The 22068-nt window shown below is 29.5% G+C and overlaps 1 protein-coding gene and 1 long non-coding RNA gene across 3 annotated transcripts; one reads left to right on the top strand and one right to left on the bottom strand.

Moving 5' to 3' along the window:
* Positions 1 to 850: 850 nt before the first annotated feature.
* Positions 851 to 6962, bottom strand: LOC148237811 (uncharacterized). The gene is made up of 7 exons (XM_088205140.1): positions 6690 to 6962; positions 2428 to 2635; positions 2227 to 2313; positions 1887 to 2019; positions 1525 to 1808; positions 1331 to 1449; positions 851 to 1263 (listed from the first exon to the last, which is right to left on the bottom strand). The coding sequence occupies exons 1-7, from the start codon at positions 6834 to 6836 to the stop codon at positions 961 to 963; spliced, it is 1281 nt and encodes a 426-aa protein (XP_088061266.1). The 5' UTR covers positions 6837 to 6962; the 3' UTR covers positions 851 to 960.
* Positions 2643 to 20613, top strand: LOC148237812 (uncharacterized). 2 transcript variants are annotated; one of them, XR_015812615.1, is made up of 8 exons: positions 2643 to 3361; positions 11886 to 11996; positions 12067 to 12205; positions 12288 to 12511; positions 15460 to 15689; positions 19246 to 19395; positions 19470 to 19594; positions 19658 to 20613. It is a non-coding gene; the product is annotated as an uncharacterized LOC148237812 (long non-coding RNA). The 2 variants fall into 2 exon arrangements; XR_015812616.1 differs by lacking the exons at positions 19246 to 19395; positions 19470 to 19594; positions 19658 to 20613 and adding an exon at positions 15734 to 16002 and having other exon boundaries at positions 15460 to 15657.
* Positions 20614 to 22068: the final 1455 nt, after the last annotated feature.

Consider the following 22068-nt stretch of genomic DNA (forward strand, 5'->3'; position numbering starts at 1 on the left):
CTCTATGCCTGTCACAGAATACGTCTAGCCAAGTCAAGGGACAAACAGTAACAAAAACTACGCTATACGGGGCAACGCTATAGGAGGGACTGCCGCATACACTATAGGGGGGGTTTACTGTAATGAATCTCAAAGTATTTTGAACTATTGACCAAATTTTACTGTTTTATCATTTATTTGTTTATTATGTGTAATACTTCAATAAACATTAAGTTTGAAAAAAAATATATTTCTTTAGTTTACGTATGTGATGATGCGTTTTTTGGACACTACTGTAAATATATCTCATCGCTACATATTGACATTTATCTGATGGGTTAGGTAGTAACAATCCGTCATTCGCTGATGGTAATCCATGGGAAGGGTAGAATCTCTTTGAGACCCTTTTTGACCAATGGTGGTTAACAACGGGCTCTGTAGTATCTCCCCGTAAAATCCAAGCTTATTGTGCTGCCATATATGGAATGAGTGTTTGTATTTCACAAAAAAAATATTGTTATTTTTTCCCTTGAATAGAGATCTAATTATGCTCTTAAATTTATTGATAAGATATTTTTCAATAAAAATAACACATTTTAGACGTAGTTTAATTTATGATTAAGCGACCCGCAGATTGAAAACTATTAATTAAATGATTTTAACAGATCAAGGCAAGTCAAAGTTCATTTAATGCAAAATTTAATATATTTTTTGTTGTGCGACATACTCGTAAAACTGCTTATTGTCACGCAGCTGTCGGCGAAAAATTGACCCTTTGATTAAGTGTTAAATATAATACGTCATAATTAATATGGGTCATATTTAATGTGTAGCGACGATAAGTGAAGTTGAAAAATAAAACTAAATATAATTGAATACATTCAAGATTTATTTCAATATAGTTTTAAGTTTATACATCAATGTTTAATAAAATAAATAAATTTAGGATAAAGGCATTTTTACATATAATAAAGAAGATTATCAAGTAGCGTCATCATTGGAATTCAAGTCGTAGTTATTAGATTCGGAACACTTATTATTGACTATTGTACAAAGTTCCAAACTGTTGCACAGAACTGTTTCAGCACAGAAGGTTGATTCATACTTGTACTTGATCTTAAATATGTTCGATCGAGTCCATGCAAACAGACTATGAGTGCCCTCTTCCTCGTACACGTCGATTCCGGCGATCGGGAACTCGACGCACAACAGATGTGTCACTATCGGCGTGATTTGATTGAGCTTCAACAAATCCTCTGTATTATTTATCAAATATAATGATATCTGAAATAAATGTTCATGGTATAAAAAAATATCATTGATGATTTAAAGTGATTGATATACGACTTACTAGACCAAAGTAAGTCCCGATTACTAATATATTTCCATGAAATAAAATGCAAGACGCAAAGAAGCCAGTATAAGTCATCTCTTTGCCATTCGGGATTGATATATAAAATGTAGCATAATCTATAAATAATATGTATATATATATATATACATCAGTTTCATATAATGTAGTAAATCAATTTTTAAATCAGTTACCACAATAGAAGAAGATATTTCCTCTGCATAAGTAAAACTTTTGATACAATCTGGAGTCGTAAGGCCATTTGACATCGCGTACTTTGATGAGCCTGTTCCGATCGTACGTCAGAATCTTTCCAGAATGAGTCAATAAGTATATTTTATGTTTATATATGTCAATGGCCGTTATAGTGTCGGAATTGTACCATTTGACTAATATGGATTGTGTTTTACACAATCTAAACTGGTAAATCCACAGTTCTTGCTTTAGCGTCACGTAATAGCACGTGTCGCTGACCACCCTGAAATATAATCAAATAGATAAATAATCTATCTTGTAGAACGTCCATTGAAACAAATAAATTATATGAGTAAATTACCTGAACAAATATACATTATCAATAGCTGCGAGACCATCAGAAATTGGACATTGTACCGTGTTAGGTTTTAGAAATAATGTGTGATTGTAAGAATGAATCACTTTAACAAATTCATTTTCGAAATAACAGAAATCTGTAAATTACACAATCATTTACTAAACAATATTAATTACAATCTACAACAATTTTTCACAAAGTAAAGATTACTTTAAATATTAGTAGTATTATAATTTATTATAAATATGCAATTGATTATTTTGTCAAAGATAAAGTTGTAATTTTATCTTTGTGCCAAAAATCTTGTTCAGTGGTTTCATAAGTCATATAATATCATACTCACATTGTCCGATTATTTCCTCACTTGATAAAAACGTTGAAATATCATATATTTTAATTGAATTCCTCAAAGTAACATTCAATAAGCCAACTATAAAATAAAACGTGATTCATGTTTAATTGATTAAGAGCTTGAGAAGTGCAATTAAAAGCACGCTCCAATTTTTTAATTGGAGCAAGCTTAAGGTGTAAATTGAATCGGTACCTTTGTTAACGTTTATAGTGATTATTTGCTTATCTAGCGTGTTCGAAAACGATTGGAACAATTTTTTTATCACCCAGGAAGTTTTTATTTTTGTCCATAAGTAAATATTTACATACACGTCCAACCAGGCCAGATCGCCCTTTTCATCTATATTAGCCCATGCGTCGGGAAAATCTGATATGCAGAATTTCTCCCATATGTCCATTTCCTGCAAATAAAACATTTGAGTGATAAAGTCTATTTTATAATAGTGTTTGCTATAGAAGTAATCCTTTAATGTGTCGTGTAAGTCTTTACAAGTGTATAATCTGACTAAAAGAATGCTGAAAAAACTGAGATTTAACTTTTGCGATTAAAAAACATTTTTAGAACGAAGAACATTTTAATAAAAATTTAACCGTCATTTTGTACATAGTTTCATTAAATATCTTTGCAATAATTGTATTAGCAAAAACATATTACTTTGAATAAATATTGGGCAATTTTCTACTTTTTAAATAGTTCTTTTTCGATATTAATTTCAATCAAGTATTACGAAAGTTATTCGATTTCCAGCAGACAATAATAAAAAAACATTTTATAATTAGAATTCGATATATGCACTGTTTATTTACGAAACCTAATAAAAATCCAGTTATCAAGGTTGACTCAAGGAAAAACATTAGTCGACATGTCGACTTGCATAACAAAACGCTATATATATTCTAGACTGAATTTGTTATTTTTTTTTGTATTTAGCTGCAGCGTGCGACATTGACACGAGTTTGGTGCATGCTAAAGAGTGCAAAAGCCATTGTTATTACGTTTAAATATGTAAATACAGCATATTAAGTTGTATTATGGGAACTTCTGAAACAATCCAGTAAATCTTCTGTTGCAACATGATGGGCTTTCGTTCATGTCTTGCAACCAAGTAAACACAGTCAACAACTAGGTAAGTAGTGAGACACTAGGCTAAAATTAAGTCGTTTTGTTTATTTTTCATAAGATGATTGTTGTGTTTAGAGATTTATTTATTTTTAATTTATTCGGTCTGTGCAGCATTTGATTGAGTTTTAGATATTATTTATAAATGAACTAGTATTCTTGTTAATATTTGTTACATTGTTTAGACTTTTGGCTTCTGTAAAGAATTTCACAGAAATATATTATTTAATTTGGTTTAAATGATTTTATTCTCTAACATTAGTAGAGTAGATTTTTCGTTTTCTATAATAAATTCACAGATGTGACATTACTGTTCTATGCTATTCATTTCCATTTGTAAGGTTCAGAAATAAAATCTCCAATTATATTAATTAAAAAGTTAACACAGGTTTGGGAGAGTATAGACCAGTTGGTTGAAACAGCCCGTTGGCTGAAATCATCCGGATCGAAAGATGTTTAGATTTTGACCAATTAAATTTTAATTAAAATAATAATTTCGAATAAAACAAAGCTAATCAAAATAAAGTAAAGTAAATAAACATAATAATGGATTTAGGTATATGATTAAAAAAATATTTTCAGAAATGGATCCAACAAGGAATAGAAAAGTTAATTTATATTGTTGTAATTTCTAAAATGTGTGTGAAGAAAAACATTTATTTATTTTGTTTAGCAATACTGCTTTATGTTTGTAATGTAAAGAGGCTGTAGCTGTTTTTAAATAGTATAATTTAAGGAGAAACTTTCTATCAAAACATTAGAAAAAATACAAAAATATGTCAAGCAAGTTATCTTACTGATATTAGTACGGACTTATGACATAAGAGTGTTGGTCAAAGTATATTACAATTGAATTTGGTCAATAGGAGGGTGCAAAAAACAATTATTCCTTCTCAGAAGTCAAAATTCCACGCCAAAAGCAATAAAATCGTGCCACCGCCGTTGCAGTGGAAATCGCTATCTAGCGTTCATATTAGGATTTTAAAAATAATATTACGACTTCTAATAAGTGAGACTCAAATGAAGCATATCTATACCGAATTTTGACTAATAGGAGAGCGCAAAAAGCATCACTTTTCAGAAGTAAAAATTCACGTCAAAATCAATAAAATCGTGTCGGCGCTGTCACAGTGGGAACGTTCGGTAAAGAGCGTTGGAATGCTTGGTAACGAGTGGAGCAATATGTGAGATACTATGTCTGTCTGTACTTATTCTTCCGCTTATTTTCTCCTGAGTGATGAGTTGGTTTAGTTTATATTTTGGACTTGACCTAATGAAAAGTTCTAAAACGAAAATTATTTTTAGAACTTTCATTAGGTTAAGTTTGGGTTTGAACAGCAAATGGACGTATCGCATCTGTCAAATTGTGTTTCATAGCCATTTAAGAGAAGCATATTAGCGCCTATCAGTTAAATTATAATTTCGCTAGTAGAAATATATATATTTACTGGTGAAAATGTATTTGGACTTTACTAGTGAAAATATAACTTTAGCAAAAAATACACATTAGCTGTAACATTTATACATGGGATGTAAATAAATAATGATAAGTACTTATGTAAATAATATATATATATATATTACTACATAAAGAAAAGTTGAAATCATATAATTTTACTAGCACCTGGCACATAATTTATATTTTCACTGATAAAATTATATTTCTACTGGTGAAAATGTATTCCGATATAATTTTATTGAAATGACATATTTAAAAAAATATTTTAAGGATAGTCTGTTTTTTCTAGATTTTTAATTTAAGAATAAGCACATGAGACTGAATGTATTATTTATTTATTTTGCTGCATTAAATCCAGTTGTCAAGTTACTGATAATACAATCTACAAAAATATTAAATTTATATAATTCAGCTGGTGCTGTTGTTGATTTTTCATTGTTTCTTTGCTTCTTCCTTAGGTATTCGATCTGAATTTTCATGTTGAATATCTAAATTTACTGCTACTAATTTACATTCGTTGAATATTTTCTTTAATGTCTAATATTTTTTAAACATTCAAAAAGCAATAGTCAACAATAATTTGCAAACAAATTTTAACACAAACGGAGCTGCGTCAAAAAAATACAATCTGCCACTTTGAATAATACTGTTTATTGTGAAAGTCCTACCTAGAAAGTAGTGCTTTTGAAGGCAATGTTCCGCTCCTTTTATTTCTTGTATGTATAAAAAGGTCTGAAGGAACTTATACTTAAAATATATCAATATATAGGTACACCTCAAACAACTGTAGTTTAGTTCAGATTCATTATTTGAGGTCGATTTTTTTATGAATATATTCTTGCTATGATTTTTCCAGTCGGGCCCCTCAAGGAGAACGGGCCCTGGAAATTTGTCCCCTCTCAGCAGGCCTGGGTGCCGCTTAAACCGAATAAATGCGAAATAATCGCCAATACCTAGTTTATACTGCACTTCTTTTACACAACAGAAATCATCCAATTTTTGTTTGATTGTAGCATGCGATGAAGAATTGACCTTAATGTCAAGAGAAACTGATCTGCACTTCACTAAATCGAAATTACACTATAAGAAATTATATTGACCGCGCTTGGTAAATATAATTATAATTTTCTGAAACCTGGCAAAACTATCACAGTTGAGTCATTTTAAAAAAATCAATAAAACGCATAAAGAAAAGTGAAGTCTGGTCCTCGCACTACTCTAGCAAGAAGGATGCACGATTGACCCTTTAAATGTCGAATGAGTCAGGCTATGAAATATTGTCTCATCCAACATACTCACCATATATTTCGCCAACAGATTATCACTTGTTTATATATATCGATATCTTACTCGGTGAGGTCTTCATTTCGAAATTTTATCAACTCCAGACCTCAGGAATTTAATTATATCAGAAAAATAGCTTTAATTTGAAGGTAAAGATTCTCGTAAGCAATATACAAAATAAAATTCTAATATTTATGTTGATAAGTATTACAAAATTAAAATTTTTGTTTGTCATGTACTGTGTCATACGACCGCAATAGGAAAATTGATCTTTTTTTATATAGGTGTGTGTCACACAACCCGTAGCAGTGAAAGACAATAAGCCAGGAATATATTTTTTTTATAGGGCAAGGCATGGCATAACCTTATCAGAATTTAACATAAAGTATGACTATATCAATAGAACTAAATTATAGTTATCAATTGTCAGATGTTTTCTATTGAAATTCTGTACCAATATCGAACGTTCGGTCGGTCACTACTTTAAGCCCACGACTACTGTTTATTTTATTGGTGCGTTGGTATTGAATTTTTATTGGAGTCAAAGAAATTGAATAGTATTATATTAGTAGTTTATAAAATCAGCTGATACCTGCGACAGCCTGTCGGCGATCTGGCGCCACAGCTTGCACACTCTGCGGCAAGTGGTGAACGTCTTGCCATCCAGATGGCGCATGATGAGCTCCACCAGCTCGGGAGGGATGTAGCAGGCATTCGAAACGACGCTCGTGCTCGCCATGGCGATTCACCCTAAGTCACTCCGAATCACCCTACAGCCATCGCGATCTGCCGAAGGACGCCGAATGTAAACAAACACAGCCGCAGACCATCACTCGCCTGACAAGCGGCCGCAGCTTTTTTTTCTGAGCCCCTTTGGCCTAAACGCGCGCGCCGACGGACAGCTTATTGATTTTTGAATAGGCGTTTCGCTTAAGCCACTCGTTGGGCATAGGAGCTACTTTCAGTATTTCAATTATAAGCTGAGCTAACTAAAGAATATTAATATACACGCGTGGATCGTAAATATACATAGTTTATTGATTATCTAGCCGTGCAGCGAGTAACTTTTGTAATTTAAATTATAAGCAAATGTGAAAGTTAAATTTGCTTATAAGTGCAATGTTTTTAGTATCTTCTAGATTTCTTAAGAAAATAAATTTTTCAAAAACTTACCATTTTAAATTCATTAATTTCAAATCTGATTATTATGATGTAGGGGTTTCAACATAATATTTCCCCTCTAAAAGGATATATAAAAACAAAGCTGCATTTTCAAACAAAACACAAATAAAATCGTCATTTCTAAATACTCTGGAATTTAAAGAGCGATTAGGCTAGCAATAACCACGCAGATTTTCAAAAGATATTATCATTAATTTAACAATTAGATTTTCTCCTGCACTAAATACACTGTTTTTTTGCACTTTTGTGCACTAAATACAACGACTCTTGTTTAACTTCCCCCCTCGAGTATTCAGCGTTTTTTTTTCATGTGATTTTAACCTACACGGGATGGCCGTCTTATCGGGGTTCAAAGAACCATAAAAACAATTAAGATGGGTTTTATCGTTTTACAGGCTGATCAAATTCAATTTATCTATGCTGGCAGCACTGTAAATCAGACAGTTTAAAGTAATATTAGTTTGTAACAACACATTAAATTGTAAAGTTGTTTTACAAAAATAACAACTATGTACGAATCGTGTATCGAAATTTTTGGAAAGATTATAGGCAATTTCGTCGTTTAACTGAGCGAATAATTCGCAATGCAACAGTGGCGTAGCTAGGGTATGTGCCGCCCAGGGCGATCCTTAAAATTGCCGCCCCCTAAAAAAGCACCTAAAAACCAATGTCATCGAAAGCATTGGTTGCTGCAAAGTCGGGCATTTAATAAATATTATTTGACATAATAAATAAAATACATCAAATGTTCGATTAATAAAAAAATCTAAGGGTTTTTAAAGTTCGGAAATACTAATGCAACTTCAATAAAATATGTAGTACAACGAGGGATGGGTCCCGCTCATCCGGCAGTCAAAAGCTGGGTGCCCGCCCATGGGGTTGGACTTGTAGGGCGCAAGTACTGGTAACGGCAGTGGTGCATGCAACAGATACTAAAGTAGCTATACATTAGTCGGAACAATTCTTGAGAGTCAGAAAAATCTATGATGAACCGTCAGTTGATTTGCGACCGATCATTATTAGTATTTCTACTGTAATTTGAAAGTAAAGCGATCTGAAGGATATTCTGCTAGTGCGCTGATTAATTATGTTGTATTTGCTGCTCAGGTAGTGAAGTAATAATATTGTGAAAAAATTAATGAAGTTTTGTAAAATAGGGGTAAACTATTGTTAATGTTATTATTAAAGGCAAGTAAATAATCACACAAATAAATATTTATGTAGCATTTCGATTGACTATTATGGTCAATTAGCGTATTAAAAATACCGTTAATTTTCAAAGGGTATATTCTTTTTTATGATATAATTTGTATATGTATGTATATGTACCTTATTTTTTAAATTGTCGCTGTACTAGTATGCATTATATTTTACTACAACTAGCACATTGTGTCGCAGTGTGGTATACTGTCACAATATTTTATGTTTATAAACGACATTGTGGTCTAATAATACAAACGGACATGTGGTATGTGTACACACAGACACATTAGCGGGGTTTAATTAAATAAAATAAATAAATTCATTTAATATTAAATTAAGTTAAATGCTTGAAGGAAAAACTGTTTACGTTTATCTATGTAGTTTAATTATAAGCGGTAGTTTAATTACATTTGCATATTTAATTCTACTTGCTATTTACGTTTAATTTCCTATGTATTAACCATGTATTAATTTCACGCGGAAGTGCTTTCGAGCTTTCTCATTCAAAACACAAACTACAGTATGTCGCTGCCTTATTGTATATACACACCATATTCATTGGAGTCTGATATTCCAAGTAAAGAAGCCTTGTTGACATTTCAAAGCATCTGAATACTTGGATATTATTTTAGATAATTAAATTTATAGAGAAATTTGGAAATACAGGGAATTGAAATATTTGACAAATAAAGTAAATCATTATATATTGTATCTATATTTACAGAAATATATTATGCTTTTTATGTTAAAATGGCAGAGCATGCAAATTATATAAATTTGATTTTCATGCAATTGTTACATAGGGTTATCCCTAGCGTATTGGACTATTGGACGGTCTGAAAGAACATACTTACTTTACGAAGGTGGACACATATACAAAGATAGTCAAGCACATATGTATATACATATGTATTCACTATCATTTGCCTGTTTTGGAATATCATTATATGATAATTCACATTTAAAATATCATAAAAAATATAAAATATTAAATTTATATAATATTTTTTAAATTTGATCTAATGTAAATGATTTTTGTAGAAAATAGTAGCAATAAATTAAGAAATGTTTAATAAATAAACATAACAAAAAATATTAAAAGCCTCTGAATCGATATAAAAAAAAAATCACGATAACCAAATAATATATAAAAAAATATGTAAAATAAATTAACGAAATATAATAATATAATAGAAAAGTGTTAAAATAACTTGTTAAAACATAAAAAAGTTAAATTATATTTTCGCTAGTAGAAATATTTACTAGTGAAAATGTATTTGGACTAGTGAAAATATTACTTCACCAAAAATACACATTCACTGTAACATTTATACACCACATGTAAATAAATAATGATAAGTATTATATATAAATGTTTATATTACTAAATATAGAAAAGTTAAAATCATGTAATTTTACTAACACCTGCCAGAAAAATTATATTTTTACTGGTAAAATTATATATTTACCGGTGAAAATTAATTTCAATGATTTCCCCCCCATAATTTATAATTAATGAAATATAAAATAATAATAAATAAATTAGAACAGAAAAAAATATTGGTTTTTGGGCGAAGCTTTCTTGAATGGGAGAAAAAGTCAATTTAGGACCAATAGCATTATCGTCTAGCCACGCTTTTTGTGCATTCATTGCTAAAAGCGTATCTTCTAGTTGGCCAACTGTAGGTAATTCGATAATAAAGAAAAATATGTATAATATGGCTATTTAATCCAAAGGCATTAGTATATGTTCTAGACGTCAGTTACAAATGTTAGTTTTTATGTTGTGGTAATTGATAGATTTCGAAGCTCTGCTTGGATATTGTGAATTTATTCTTGGGTGCTTATACATTATGATTTTACTCGTGATAAATATAATAAAAACTTTTAATAAAGTAGTTTCTGGTACGTATACTATTTGCTTTAATTTTTTTCTATAGAATTAAAATTTTAAATGATAAAAGGTGATGGACAGTAGATAATATTACTTTTTATTTTTTGTATCATTTCAAATTATAGCATTTCTGTTGTTACATTTGATTTGTTTTGTTTATTTATCTAAATAGTATTATTATTGATATAAATATGCCGAACCTAAATAAAAAAGCCGAAAAAGTCAAAATGTCTGTTTCACAGAAAAGAATGATAAAAAAATCTTTAATGCTTCGTTATAACAAGGTAATAAAAAACTTTATCTAATACATTTTATACTGCTTCCTAAGGTTATCTGTCACAGTTTGAGAGGCTTATTACTTATTGTGTACAGTAGGGATTACACTTAAGGCTCAATAAGAATGGAATTACACATTAGAAAAACGTATACGAATAATCATACTGAATTATATTTCTCAATCAATTTTAATGGCTTTCGTCCATCTACCAGTAAAAAACGAATGCCATCCGTTTCGTGCTTGATTTGTACTGTCATTCTGTGTATGTAACATAACTCAGTATATCTGTGTTGTTACTACGTAATAGTAATAACATACATTGAGGACTATACAATGAAAAGACAGAAATGCATATCCATACTGATCTATAATATTATTTGTCAATGAATTTTAATTGGTTTTAACCATTTACTAGTGAAATGTTTAAGTCGTACGTAGTTGATACGAAAGTATTTATTCGGTTGCGTCGTTTTAAAAGTCATCGGTGCTTGTTCTCGAAGCAAGGCGTAAGTTTGTGTAGCGAAGTAGCACTCCGAGCGTCTGTATGTAGTGTAGTCAGGTTTTGTATCGCGTAATATACACCGTCGTGCGTTTTTATATGTATGATTTTTACCGTATATGATTATCGTTAATTAAATATTTTTGCTAAATATGTGACTAATGAAATTTAAAAAAAAAATTGAACGGGTTTCGTGTAGTAATGGACAAAAAAACTTTTACTAATATTTTGCTTTATTTAAAATGAATTATTCAATGTGTTTACTACATATACATTATGGAAAAAAACATGTTTTGTATTATGTAAATTAAAACAAGCTAAATAGGAATTAGAATAATATACTAATTTTGTATAAAACATCTCTATCTCTGTTTTTTTTATCTTTTATATATTTTTTTTTTCTTTGTACATATATATATATATTTATTTATGTATGTATGTCAAAGGAAGTTACGTTTATTTGTATCGAGAATAAATTGCCCGACCATCTATAGAATTATATATTTTTCCGAGAAAATTTAGTGATGAGTTTATAACTGTATCAAGATTCTAAGTAATTAATAAATCATACTATTGTACTATAATATTGTATATATGTATTTATTAACTCATATTCATCAGGGGAATAAATAAACGATTTATAAATATGAGTATTACGGTTATCTCGATTAGCTTTTAAGTTGCCACTGCGTGAAACCTGGGGACGCAGTATAATATTTTTTTTATATTTTAGTTGAAGCTTTCGAATGAGTTGGCAATGCAAATTCAACGGAAACAAGTAACGAACGCCTTTTGGAATGATAAATTATTGAACCGGAAGATCTCCATGAAAGAAGACGTCAAAGTAAACGCTCGAGTTAATAGATCATATATAATTTGTATCTATGCATATATAAATATTTTTGCTACCACAGATGTATTTGGTGTATTTTGAGCGAGCTATCGAAAAGAAGGATGTTGTTATTTGCGAGCTGAGAAATCACTTGGATCAAGTCGAAATTCAGCACAGATTGAATCTGCTTGTTGTAATGGACGCGATTCGTTTTCATTTTAGTAATCATATAATACAAATGTTTATTTTTTTATTTTATGTTTATGATTTATCACACACGCTTTTGATGTTGAAACTTTACAGATGATTATAAAACGATGATGAGTAAAATGTACGAAAAATTCAAAGAACAGACGTCGGTTGTACGGCAGGATGAAAAAAACGAAAACGATATCATAAAGAGTAAATACGATAAAAGCGTCAAAGTTATTAATATCTTGAAATGGATGATGGAAAAAGATCAAGAAAAACACGTAAGAATGTTCACCGGGGCATCGTCTGCAATGATTGAAGATAAGAAGGAAAATGTGCGTTTTTTATTTATTGTTTATTTTACATTTTATAACTTTTCATAAGCTGTGACAAAGTTTTAAGCAAATAATGTATTAAGTATTATGTGTTTAACCAATTCAGGTACAAGAGATATTCGGAAAGTAAAGATATAATATCTAAATTTTTAAAATTTTTTAATTTAATGCCTGGGAAAGAGTTTCTTATTTTTTTATGTAATTTTCACGCCTACTCTCGTTTTACGCACTTCCCGACACCTAATATTGTTCATAAAGTTTTTCGATTATAAAATGATTTTTTATGAGTGGTATGAGTTTATGGCGTTTCAGTTCTTCCTTTATAATAAACGTTTAATTCATTCTTCCTACTTTTAAGAACGAAAACTTCACGACAATGGTGTCGTGAGATTTTCACCTGCTCAAATGGTTTCCTTGCTTAAATGATACAATCTTGTGTGATTATTTATATTAGCATATAGTTCACACAACTTTGAATAAAGTTCGAGATTAGAACTACCGACTAAAGATGTACACATGCCTGAGAGAGGTTGAGATTGAAAATAAAGATCTAAGCGCCATGTTGTGCTTTGCTTTTGTTAATATTTATTTTAATGTCAGTATTTTGTAATTTTTGATTTATTAAGTATTTATTTAATACTGATATTTATTTTTTAAGTGCTGATAATAGTAGAGTGTATTTCGATATCATTTTATTATAAAATTTATTTCAAATTAGTTGATTGCATTTCTAAAGAAATTAAGCAAAATTGTTGTAGGTGTTCTAAACAGGTAGTAAAGCAGCATAAATTGCTCGCAAACAATGTTCTAAAAAAATCGTGCTGGGAATAAAAATGAAAAAAAAATAGATCTTTATAATTATTCGGTTGATAACGACAAATAGAAGGCTTCAGTTAAATCAAAACTACTGCAATTTGAGAGCTGGCACAAAAATTAGGCTTTAGTAACGCACTTAAAACAACTAGGAAAAATAAAAACTGATTAACTGATGAGTGCCGCACGAACGGAATTAAATTTGTTCTGAGCTTCTCTTACGTATCAGAAAGATCAATTTCTCAGTCATATTTTAACGCATGACTACAAACAGATCATTTACATCAGAAAGGGGTTTATCATCAGTCCAAAAGAATTTTTAAGGGTCTAAGCTAAAACGTTCAATTCTCTTACATGATTGGCTTACCAAAAGTTAAGTGAGTTAGGTTATGCAATATATTCTGATCAACAACTTCTTACACAGTAATTTTCAACAAGCAGGTTGCTACGAAAAGTTCAATTCGAGATATTTTTCTCTAGAATCTTAAAACTCCACCATAACTTTTCATTTCTAGATTAATTAGCAAAAACGTGGCGATTCCAAAGGAGCTTATTTTAAATAATTAAGCTAGATATTAAATTGAAAAAAATCGTTAATGGCAATTATTTTCCTGGCTAGCTTATAATATAAAATAATATCGTGTCTTTATTTTATAAGTTAATTACATACATCAAGGCTGACCTTAAAGCAAGTCTGGGGTCACATTGAAATAAAAAAAATTGTCCTTGGACCGCATTGGAATTTTTTTATTGTAATTAGTACTTATATTAAGTTTATTTGTAAATATTACCGTTAGTAGGGTCTGCAAAATTTTTCAAAATTAATTAAAACTACAGAAATATAAAACTTTTTTAAATAACTGAGATATTTTATATAGAAATTAAATAGTAAAGATACAATTTTTATTAAAATTGTTGGTCAACCCTAACATACATAATAATATATAATCTCTAACAGAAAAATAATATCAGGGTTATAACATATATTTTTAAACAAAGATAACTCTATTTATTTGTACAACTTTATTTTTAGATATTTTGGGTTTTAAAGCCAAAGGGGTGTGACTTTACAGTCAAAATAAACGCTGGAAAAGCTGGAATTGCTTTATTTTTGTAATTATATATTAATTACCACACATATATGAAAATATAGATGTTGATATCTGGTGGTGAAGTTAAGACGGCAAGCCTTGAAAGTTTGAGAGGGTTCGCTGGAGTGTCGAGTTTAATTATTGTCGGCTTTGATCTGCCATGTTGATGCTAATAGATCTGTTGGCGTATTTCATGATGTGACTCCTTAGGGTCTCTGATCTAGTCTCTGAAGCAATTTTCTCCGTCTGTCCGTTTGCTCCCTCTTGAAATTTATATTGCTAGTTCGAGAATGTTCTGTCGATTCGCAGATGAGGATGTTTGCGGAGCAATTGCATCGCCTCTTGTGTTTATTTATTATAAGCAGAGGTTAAAAAATTTCGTCGCAACGATTATAGGTGGTCCAAATATATTTTTAGAAGTAGAAGTGAATCACAAAAAATACTTATTATTTATTGGTATAAAGTCAATATAAGTCAATATAGTTAATATTTTTTTGCATGTATATTATTCGTATTATATATTTTTTTTTTAAATATAAATTATTTCGCTAGAGTTTTACTATTTAATTTATTTATAACATTAAACTGCATAATGTTAAAATAATATAATTGTTTTTAATTGTCATGGAAAATTCTTTGAAAAAAAAAACAGAAATTGCTGGTAAAGTTAAAAGGGATTAAAACAGTATACATTATATTTTTTTAAAGTATTATGTTTTTACATACTAATTCTTATTGCATTATTTGGTATATATTTTTTTTTAAATAATAAAACCTTTGTATCAAGAAATACATTAATATCTAAACATTGATATATTTTGTAAATAACAAACAATTTATTGTTTATTAAGATTTTGATATTTTAATGATTTTATCTGAAACTCAATATTTCATACACTCGTACGAATTACGCGTTTATTGTGATAGTTCTTGGGATCCAATTCAGGCCAAGAGTAGAAATAAATCGTATTTATTTGCTCAACACTAAATTGTTGCAAAGCTACTTCACCTAATATTTATTTACCGTTCGCATTGTATTTTCAGTTAAGCCATAAAGTTAAAAGCATGCAGTCGTCTTTGCAAGAGCAGTTTCACGTCGTTTGGCAGCAATTCCAAAACGTAGTCAATGACAAATTGCGAGCTCTGGAGGAAAAGCTGAATCGCCTGAAAGCACTAGAGGCGAGACGAATCAAAAGCGAGAGTGTCACGGAGAAGCAGCGGGAGAATATTCGGAAAAATACTGTCAGCTTCATGCGTCCACTGGATCTAGTACTGTAATGATATTTTACGTTTGTTTCAATTTTTTCTCTCTTTTAAGATAATCATAAAAATATTGCGCGACGACCTAGAAACGCTGAACGCGAGTAAAGAGAAATCGAAAATTCCGAGAAAATCGTTCAAAGAAAATACTCAAGATTTTGATGAGAAAAGCGATAGGAATAACTTGAATAATTTGGTTGAAATATCTAACGGGATATTAAAGGTGATTTAATACATTATATGCAAGCGAAAGCTCGTCGCTCTTAATAATACGAGCTAGGCTTAGCCATAGTTGTGACGTCTAGAATCGATAAAACATAAATCGACAATGAATTGGGGATCAGGAGACTGTCGACATACCAGCCACTGGCGCCGATATAAATATCTTATAAATCAGCTAAGCTTCTTTAGTTAACTCGAAATACGATTTTCGATCTAGCTATTCTACCCTCGGTTAATTACGAGCGGCCTATTTTTATCTATTCGGATTTGTTATTTTTTGGCAACTGAAACAAACAATCATTAATTTGGTTAGTAAAAGACCAGAGTAGCATTTTTAAAATTCATTTTTATATCTGTAAAATGTCCAAGTTTTATTTTATTATATACATATTTATATAAGTGAGTTTTATAGAGTTTCACCACAACGTTTGTGTCAAATTATGTATTACAAGTTGTTTTTGTATATATTATTTGTACATTAAAAGTTATCCCACTTTTACCGCAAAATTTACATTTTGAACTTTTGCCCAAGTGAAAGCACAAGTGAAATATAATATAACATTGAAAAGTTGGCAAATCATAATAATTTAATGGTTTAACATTATACTTTATATTTTTAGTACCATGTCTTATGTGTGTTCTTTATGTTAATTACCTATATAGATAAGTAATTTCAATAGATTTATTAATAGTATTGATGCATATTGAACAGTAATTAGTATGTTATATTATTATACCAGTATAGATATTATTTTTATTATAAAATTAAAATATTTCAGATCTATATCACTTTTTGTATTATGACATAATGACAATAAGTATCATATATTGAAAATAGTATTAAATAATTTAGAGGGGTACTACTAGAGACCTTAATCCGAATATTGGAATACAAAGTATTTTAGCTTGATTAACTATTCCTTATTTGTAATATTTGTCCAATTATTCGTTCATATTTGTAGTATTTCTATATTAATATTTCACTGACTGCTTCAAACTCACAAAATTTTTGTACACTTCTAATTTTATATTTTAATATTTTTCATTAACAATATGTACTGATATTTGGCGTTAAATATTTTACTCAGCGAAAAAAATATCGATATTTTATACATAATATTTTTTTAGGTTCATTTGTATTTGCACGTTATCTTTAGTTGAAAATTTTTTGACCGTTATTTTAAAGTACAATAGTTATTTTTTGTCAAAAATTCAATTATTTTAGTTCATAGTTCAAACTATTAAAAAATTTTGACCATAATTTTTTTTTGAAAATTCAAACTCAAAATTATTTGTCCGTTAATTTTTGCCGAAAGTTTTTTTGACCGTCATGTTTAAGTACAACAGTAATTTAATGTCAAAAATTAAAAAAAATTAAGATAAATATTTGAACTTCTACGATTTTTTTAGTGTTATTTTTTCCGTAAATTCAGTACTGAATACTTTTTGTCGAAAAATTTCTTGATTATTGCCAAAATATCTAACTTTCAAAAATGTAGATTCGTGGTTTTTTGTACAAAATTTTGACCACTTTTTTATAAAAAATTAAACCTTAACTTTTTTCTTTGACGAGAATTAAAAAAATGTCCTTTATTTTGTTCCCGAAAAATCAAACTTTTAAAAATCATTACTTTTTAGTTAAAATTTTTTTTTCGGAAATTAAATTTTATAAATTAATTTTTACCCGGTATTTTTTTTTCTGGAAATTCGAACTTTCAAAATAGTATTGCTCGTTATATTTTCAAATCAAAAACAAATGCTATTTTTATTCTTACATTTTTTCATTAAATATGAAGGTAAAAAATGGCCACTAAGTAGCAGTACGAATCAGGAATGCAAGATGTGGAAATAACAGTAGTCCAAAATGGCCGCCTCATTTGCAACATGCACCAAAGTTAAGCAGCTCTGTCATTTATTGTTTTAGTAATTAGGAAGTGAGATTCACTAAAGTTCATCGAAGAAAAAAAAAGTTCAGTATGGCGACGCATGCCTGATACTCTATTAAGTGTACAAGTGGACTAAAAAGTTGCTGTAAAACAATACTGAATTACAGAAAATTAATTTTAGTTTTAGATAAACTATAAAATACGTAGAAAAGGCTAAAAAAATAAAATAAAACATACGTAATCAAATCAATACTGAATAGTGATTACATAATAATTGCGACAACCATACTCAAGTACAATAAATCATTATCACCTTGTATATTTACACATAGTGGTACACCCCTCAAGGCAATTGACCAATCACAGGGCATACTATATGATCATGCGTTGAGCAATGATTATGTAGAAATAAATAAACTGTAGATCAGGTGCACAAAAGTTTCATCAGTTCATTGCAGTATCTTATGGATTAACATTGATGCTTGTCAAGCTTTTGGTAGCTCTTTGAGACATAATGTTAAAGCTTTTTAGTAAGGATTGTTATTAGAGGTGAGGTCTAGGTTCAACATAATTAGTCGAAAATCAAGAGCGTGATACCTCCTCATAACAACCGAATCAATTCAGTTTATTTTAATTTTCATCTGGGAAAGTTGATACTGTTTTTCTTATCGCATTAAAAAGTAGTTATTTAGGAAAACTATATGTTACTGGTACTTGCCAAAGCTAGCAAATTACATATTTGGAGGCGATGAGAACGTGAAGGGTCAGGACTAAATTCACGCCATAGAGACTACTCAAAATATGGCTTTTTGTATTTTTTTTTATTCACTAAATTACGAGGTAAAATTTTTTTGAGATTTTAATTTGACTCATTCTCGTAATATAAATATTTTTTCTAAGATTAAATTTAGTATCAATTTATTTTCAAATAATATAATCATTACCTGATTTCTATATATACTATATAAGTTGATTTTAGATGGATTTTACATGTTATTGGTTTTACCTATATGAAATAAATCAGTATAAATATTGATAGTGTACTTGTGTTGCAAATTTAAATGGTTACATAAGTGTGTACATTTTTGTTGTTTGTTTTTCTATTAAGGATTGTTTTCTTCCTTGAAAATAATTTTAGCGAAAATACTCTTCGCTATCTGTCGACGTTCTGTGACACCATACTAGTTGCACCCTCGGGAATATCACAAAGACTTTCTTGGCCGTCGCGTCGCATATATTTTTTTTTGTCTCCGAGAGATGTTATTATTTTTTGTTTTATTTGATAGAGATGAGAAGAAATATTTTCAAATATCAATATATACACCGAGACACAACTTGCAACGGTGTTAGTCAATATCTGACTATTTTGGATCGATCAGATTATTGTTTTACTTATAGAGATGAAACAAACTTTTTTATATTATATATACTTGATAACATATTAAATAAATTTATATTTTAGTTTTTAAAATGCGCTGTGGAAAAAGGCGAAAAAAACCTAACGCTCGTTAAATTGTGTCGTTCTTTAGAGACTGAAAACGAGAAAAGAAAAAATAGACTGAAGCAATCGAATATCAAGGATATTAAATTTAACGCACCGTTTATTGATAACGTATGATTGATGTGCACGTTCTTGTTTTTATTTTATGGAATATGTTTCATTTTCTAGCAATATTTTATTTTAAGGAGGAAGAACGATCGCTGCGTAATTATTGGTGGAGAGTGGGAGTAGTCGATCTTTTGAAGATGGCTTTGGAGAAGGAGAAGAAATCGCTATTGTCTGATAATGAACATATCAAAAATGAAATTAAGTATGTATTCTACAAAATTATTAATAATGATTTGATTATTAAAAAATATATATTATTTTTAAGGACATTTTTTAATAACTCTGATTTTGTTACCTGGAACGAAAACAATAAAGCGATTGCAATTAATGCCCAAGATATGATTAAATATTTTTCATTATAAAATATGTTTATCTGTGTATTTTTTTGTATAAAATTGCTCATGTGCATTACATTTTTATTCTTCGGTGGTATGACAAATTTTATACGTTGTCGTTGAACCACATCTCGGTCTTTATGAATAAAATATTTGTTTGCTTCGTCTTCGAAGGTGGAATACCCTTCGATTCTTATCGAACTAAAATTTTGTCGCTTGTGCCAATTTTTGCCGTCTTTCTTTGTCGTTGCACGTTGGTGTTCTTTCTATAGCAGCGTCGTCTAAAATTGCAAGTTTTCGACAGTTTGTTTGAACGAAATCGAAACTAAATTTTTGCCGCTGTTATTTCTGTCACTGAGCTTGTCTGAAATTTAAGCTTGTCCCTAATGGCATTTCTGTTGTCATATCCGAACGTTTGGTTCGATTTGGAGAGAGAGAGAGAGAGTTAAATGACGCGCAAGAAACGTTCAATATCGCAGTTTGGGTTTTTATTTTTCTGTTTTCGTTTATATTTTTTCTTATATTTCATGTTTTGTAAGGCTTGCGAAAGTGTAAATGACCGATTGAAATAGTCGTAACGAGCCCTATTCATAGTTATATTATAGCGAAAATGGAAAACCGATGTTATATTATGTATTAGCAGCTTTATTTACAGAATTTCTACTTAGGGTTATTGTTGTCTGATATTTAAATTTTATTACATAATTAAAATCTATATTAAATTTTGATGTTTTACATTTCCTTTGCCATTTCAAAGAGGATAGGACAGGTAATTTACCTAACCTAACCACAAATGAAAGTAATTTCCTCTGCATATTTACCAATGTCTTTTACGGAGATGTCTAAATTTCCCCTGATCATTAAGCGAATCTGAATTACATTTACTCATAGCTATCTTATATATCTACGTATACTATGTCTTAAATAAATAAACCATATTATGGATAATAAAATATATGACCCATTAATTGTGTGTATTTTTTTCTAAGAAATATCTAAAATATAATTTATTATGTTCATATTATTTTTGTATTGTTTAATTAAATTTTATATAGTAATTATAAATGGATTAAAACGTATAAATATACAAAAGAGGGCTATAAAACATATAATATTAAATATGTTTATTATATAAAAAAACAATGCAAGATAATGGAATTGCTTTGAGACTTATATTATATTTATATATATAATGTATAGAAAATGGGTTAGTTAAATATATTAGATAATCCCAAGATTAATGTCGTTTTTATAATTAAGCAAAAAATCACTTTAATATTTTAATGATTCAAAATATAATACAATATTCCAATATTCACATCGTCTGCATTTTAAAATTTCTGCATCGATCGATATAAATGATATTCGGAAGGAGCAAGGTCTGGAGAAAAAGGTGGATGATATAAAACCTTCCAGTCAAGTTCCTTGATTTTATCAAGAGACAATTTCGCCATATGAGGACGCCCATTGTCGTGTTATAGAACCATTTGTCTTCTGTTAACAATTGCAGGCCTTTTATTTTACTTCCTTGTACGAACGATCCAGTTTATCATTATATAAGCTTGCTGTTATTGTTAAATAGGTTTGTTTTTGAGTTTCGTAATATACAATCCTTTTGCTACGACGATTATTATCGTACAACATTCATTTCTCATCTCCGGTTAGCAATGTTCGAGAAAAGGTGACTAGTTTCAAGATTCTGAAGCAATTCGCTCTATTCATGTCAGGCATCACAAGCTTCTAAATGTGTTTATAGCCCTAGTTTTTTGGCCACCTGAAAGTTTAATTTTTGCAGCCAGGACATCATCGTCTACTTTTGCTGGTCTTTCACATTTAGGATTATTCTTAATATCGTAATTTCCGTTCGATTTTTTAAACCATATTTGATATTTACATATATCTAAAGAATCACCTACTTCATCACAAATGTTTATAGTGACTATAGTTGCTATTTTTTTAAAAAGTTTATATAACATGCAATTTTGTACAAATTATTTACTTGGTAAAAATTCTAACATCGTAAATTTTAAGGAGCAATTTTATGGCTAAAAAATGATTATAAATACATAAAAAAAATAAATACTTGTACATACAGGTTAACGTGGCGTGGTAGTCGAGTTTGGGATTTTAGTTGTTTGTCAATTTAACTTTGTCAAACGAAATTATACACATTTTCGCTCATTTGCATCCTGTCGAAGGGCTGAAGGGATGCATAATTTTATTCGTGGCTAAATGGTAATTTTATTTCCTTGAACACGCTTCCTAGCGACAGCTGAAAATTTGTGAATATAATATGCATCATATATCGTTTTTGAATATAAACTTTATATTTAATTTATCT

This window comes from Plectrocnemia conspersa, unplaced genomic scaffold, assembly GCF_051122295.1.
Source record: "Plectrocnemia conspersa isolate PC_06_02 unplaced genomic scaffold, ASM5112229v1 ptg000002l, whole genome shotgun sequence".
Classification (NCBI taxonomy): Eukaryota; Metazoa; Arthropoda; class Insecta; order Trichoptera; family Polycentropodidae; genus Plectrocnemia; species Plectrocnemia conspersa.

What these genes read in the sequence shown, in the direction of transcription:
- LOC148237811 (XM_088205140.1), bottom strand. Translation starts at nt 6,836, where the DNA reads ATGGCGAGCACGAGCGTCGTTTCGAATGCCTGCTACATCCCTCCCGAG. An exon ending in TCGCCGACAGGCTGTCGCAG is followed by an intron (nt 2,636 to 6,689) that starts GTATCAGCTGAT and finishes TTTTATTTGCAG; the next exon opens with GAAATGGACATATGGGAGAA. An exon ending in AAATATCTTCTTCTATTGTG is followed by an intron (nt 1,450 to 1,524) that starts GTAACTGATTTA and finishes TATTATTTATAG; the next exon opens with ATTATGCTACATTTTATATA.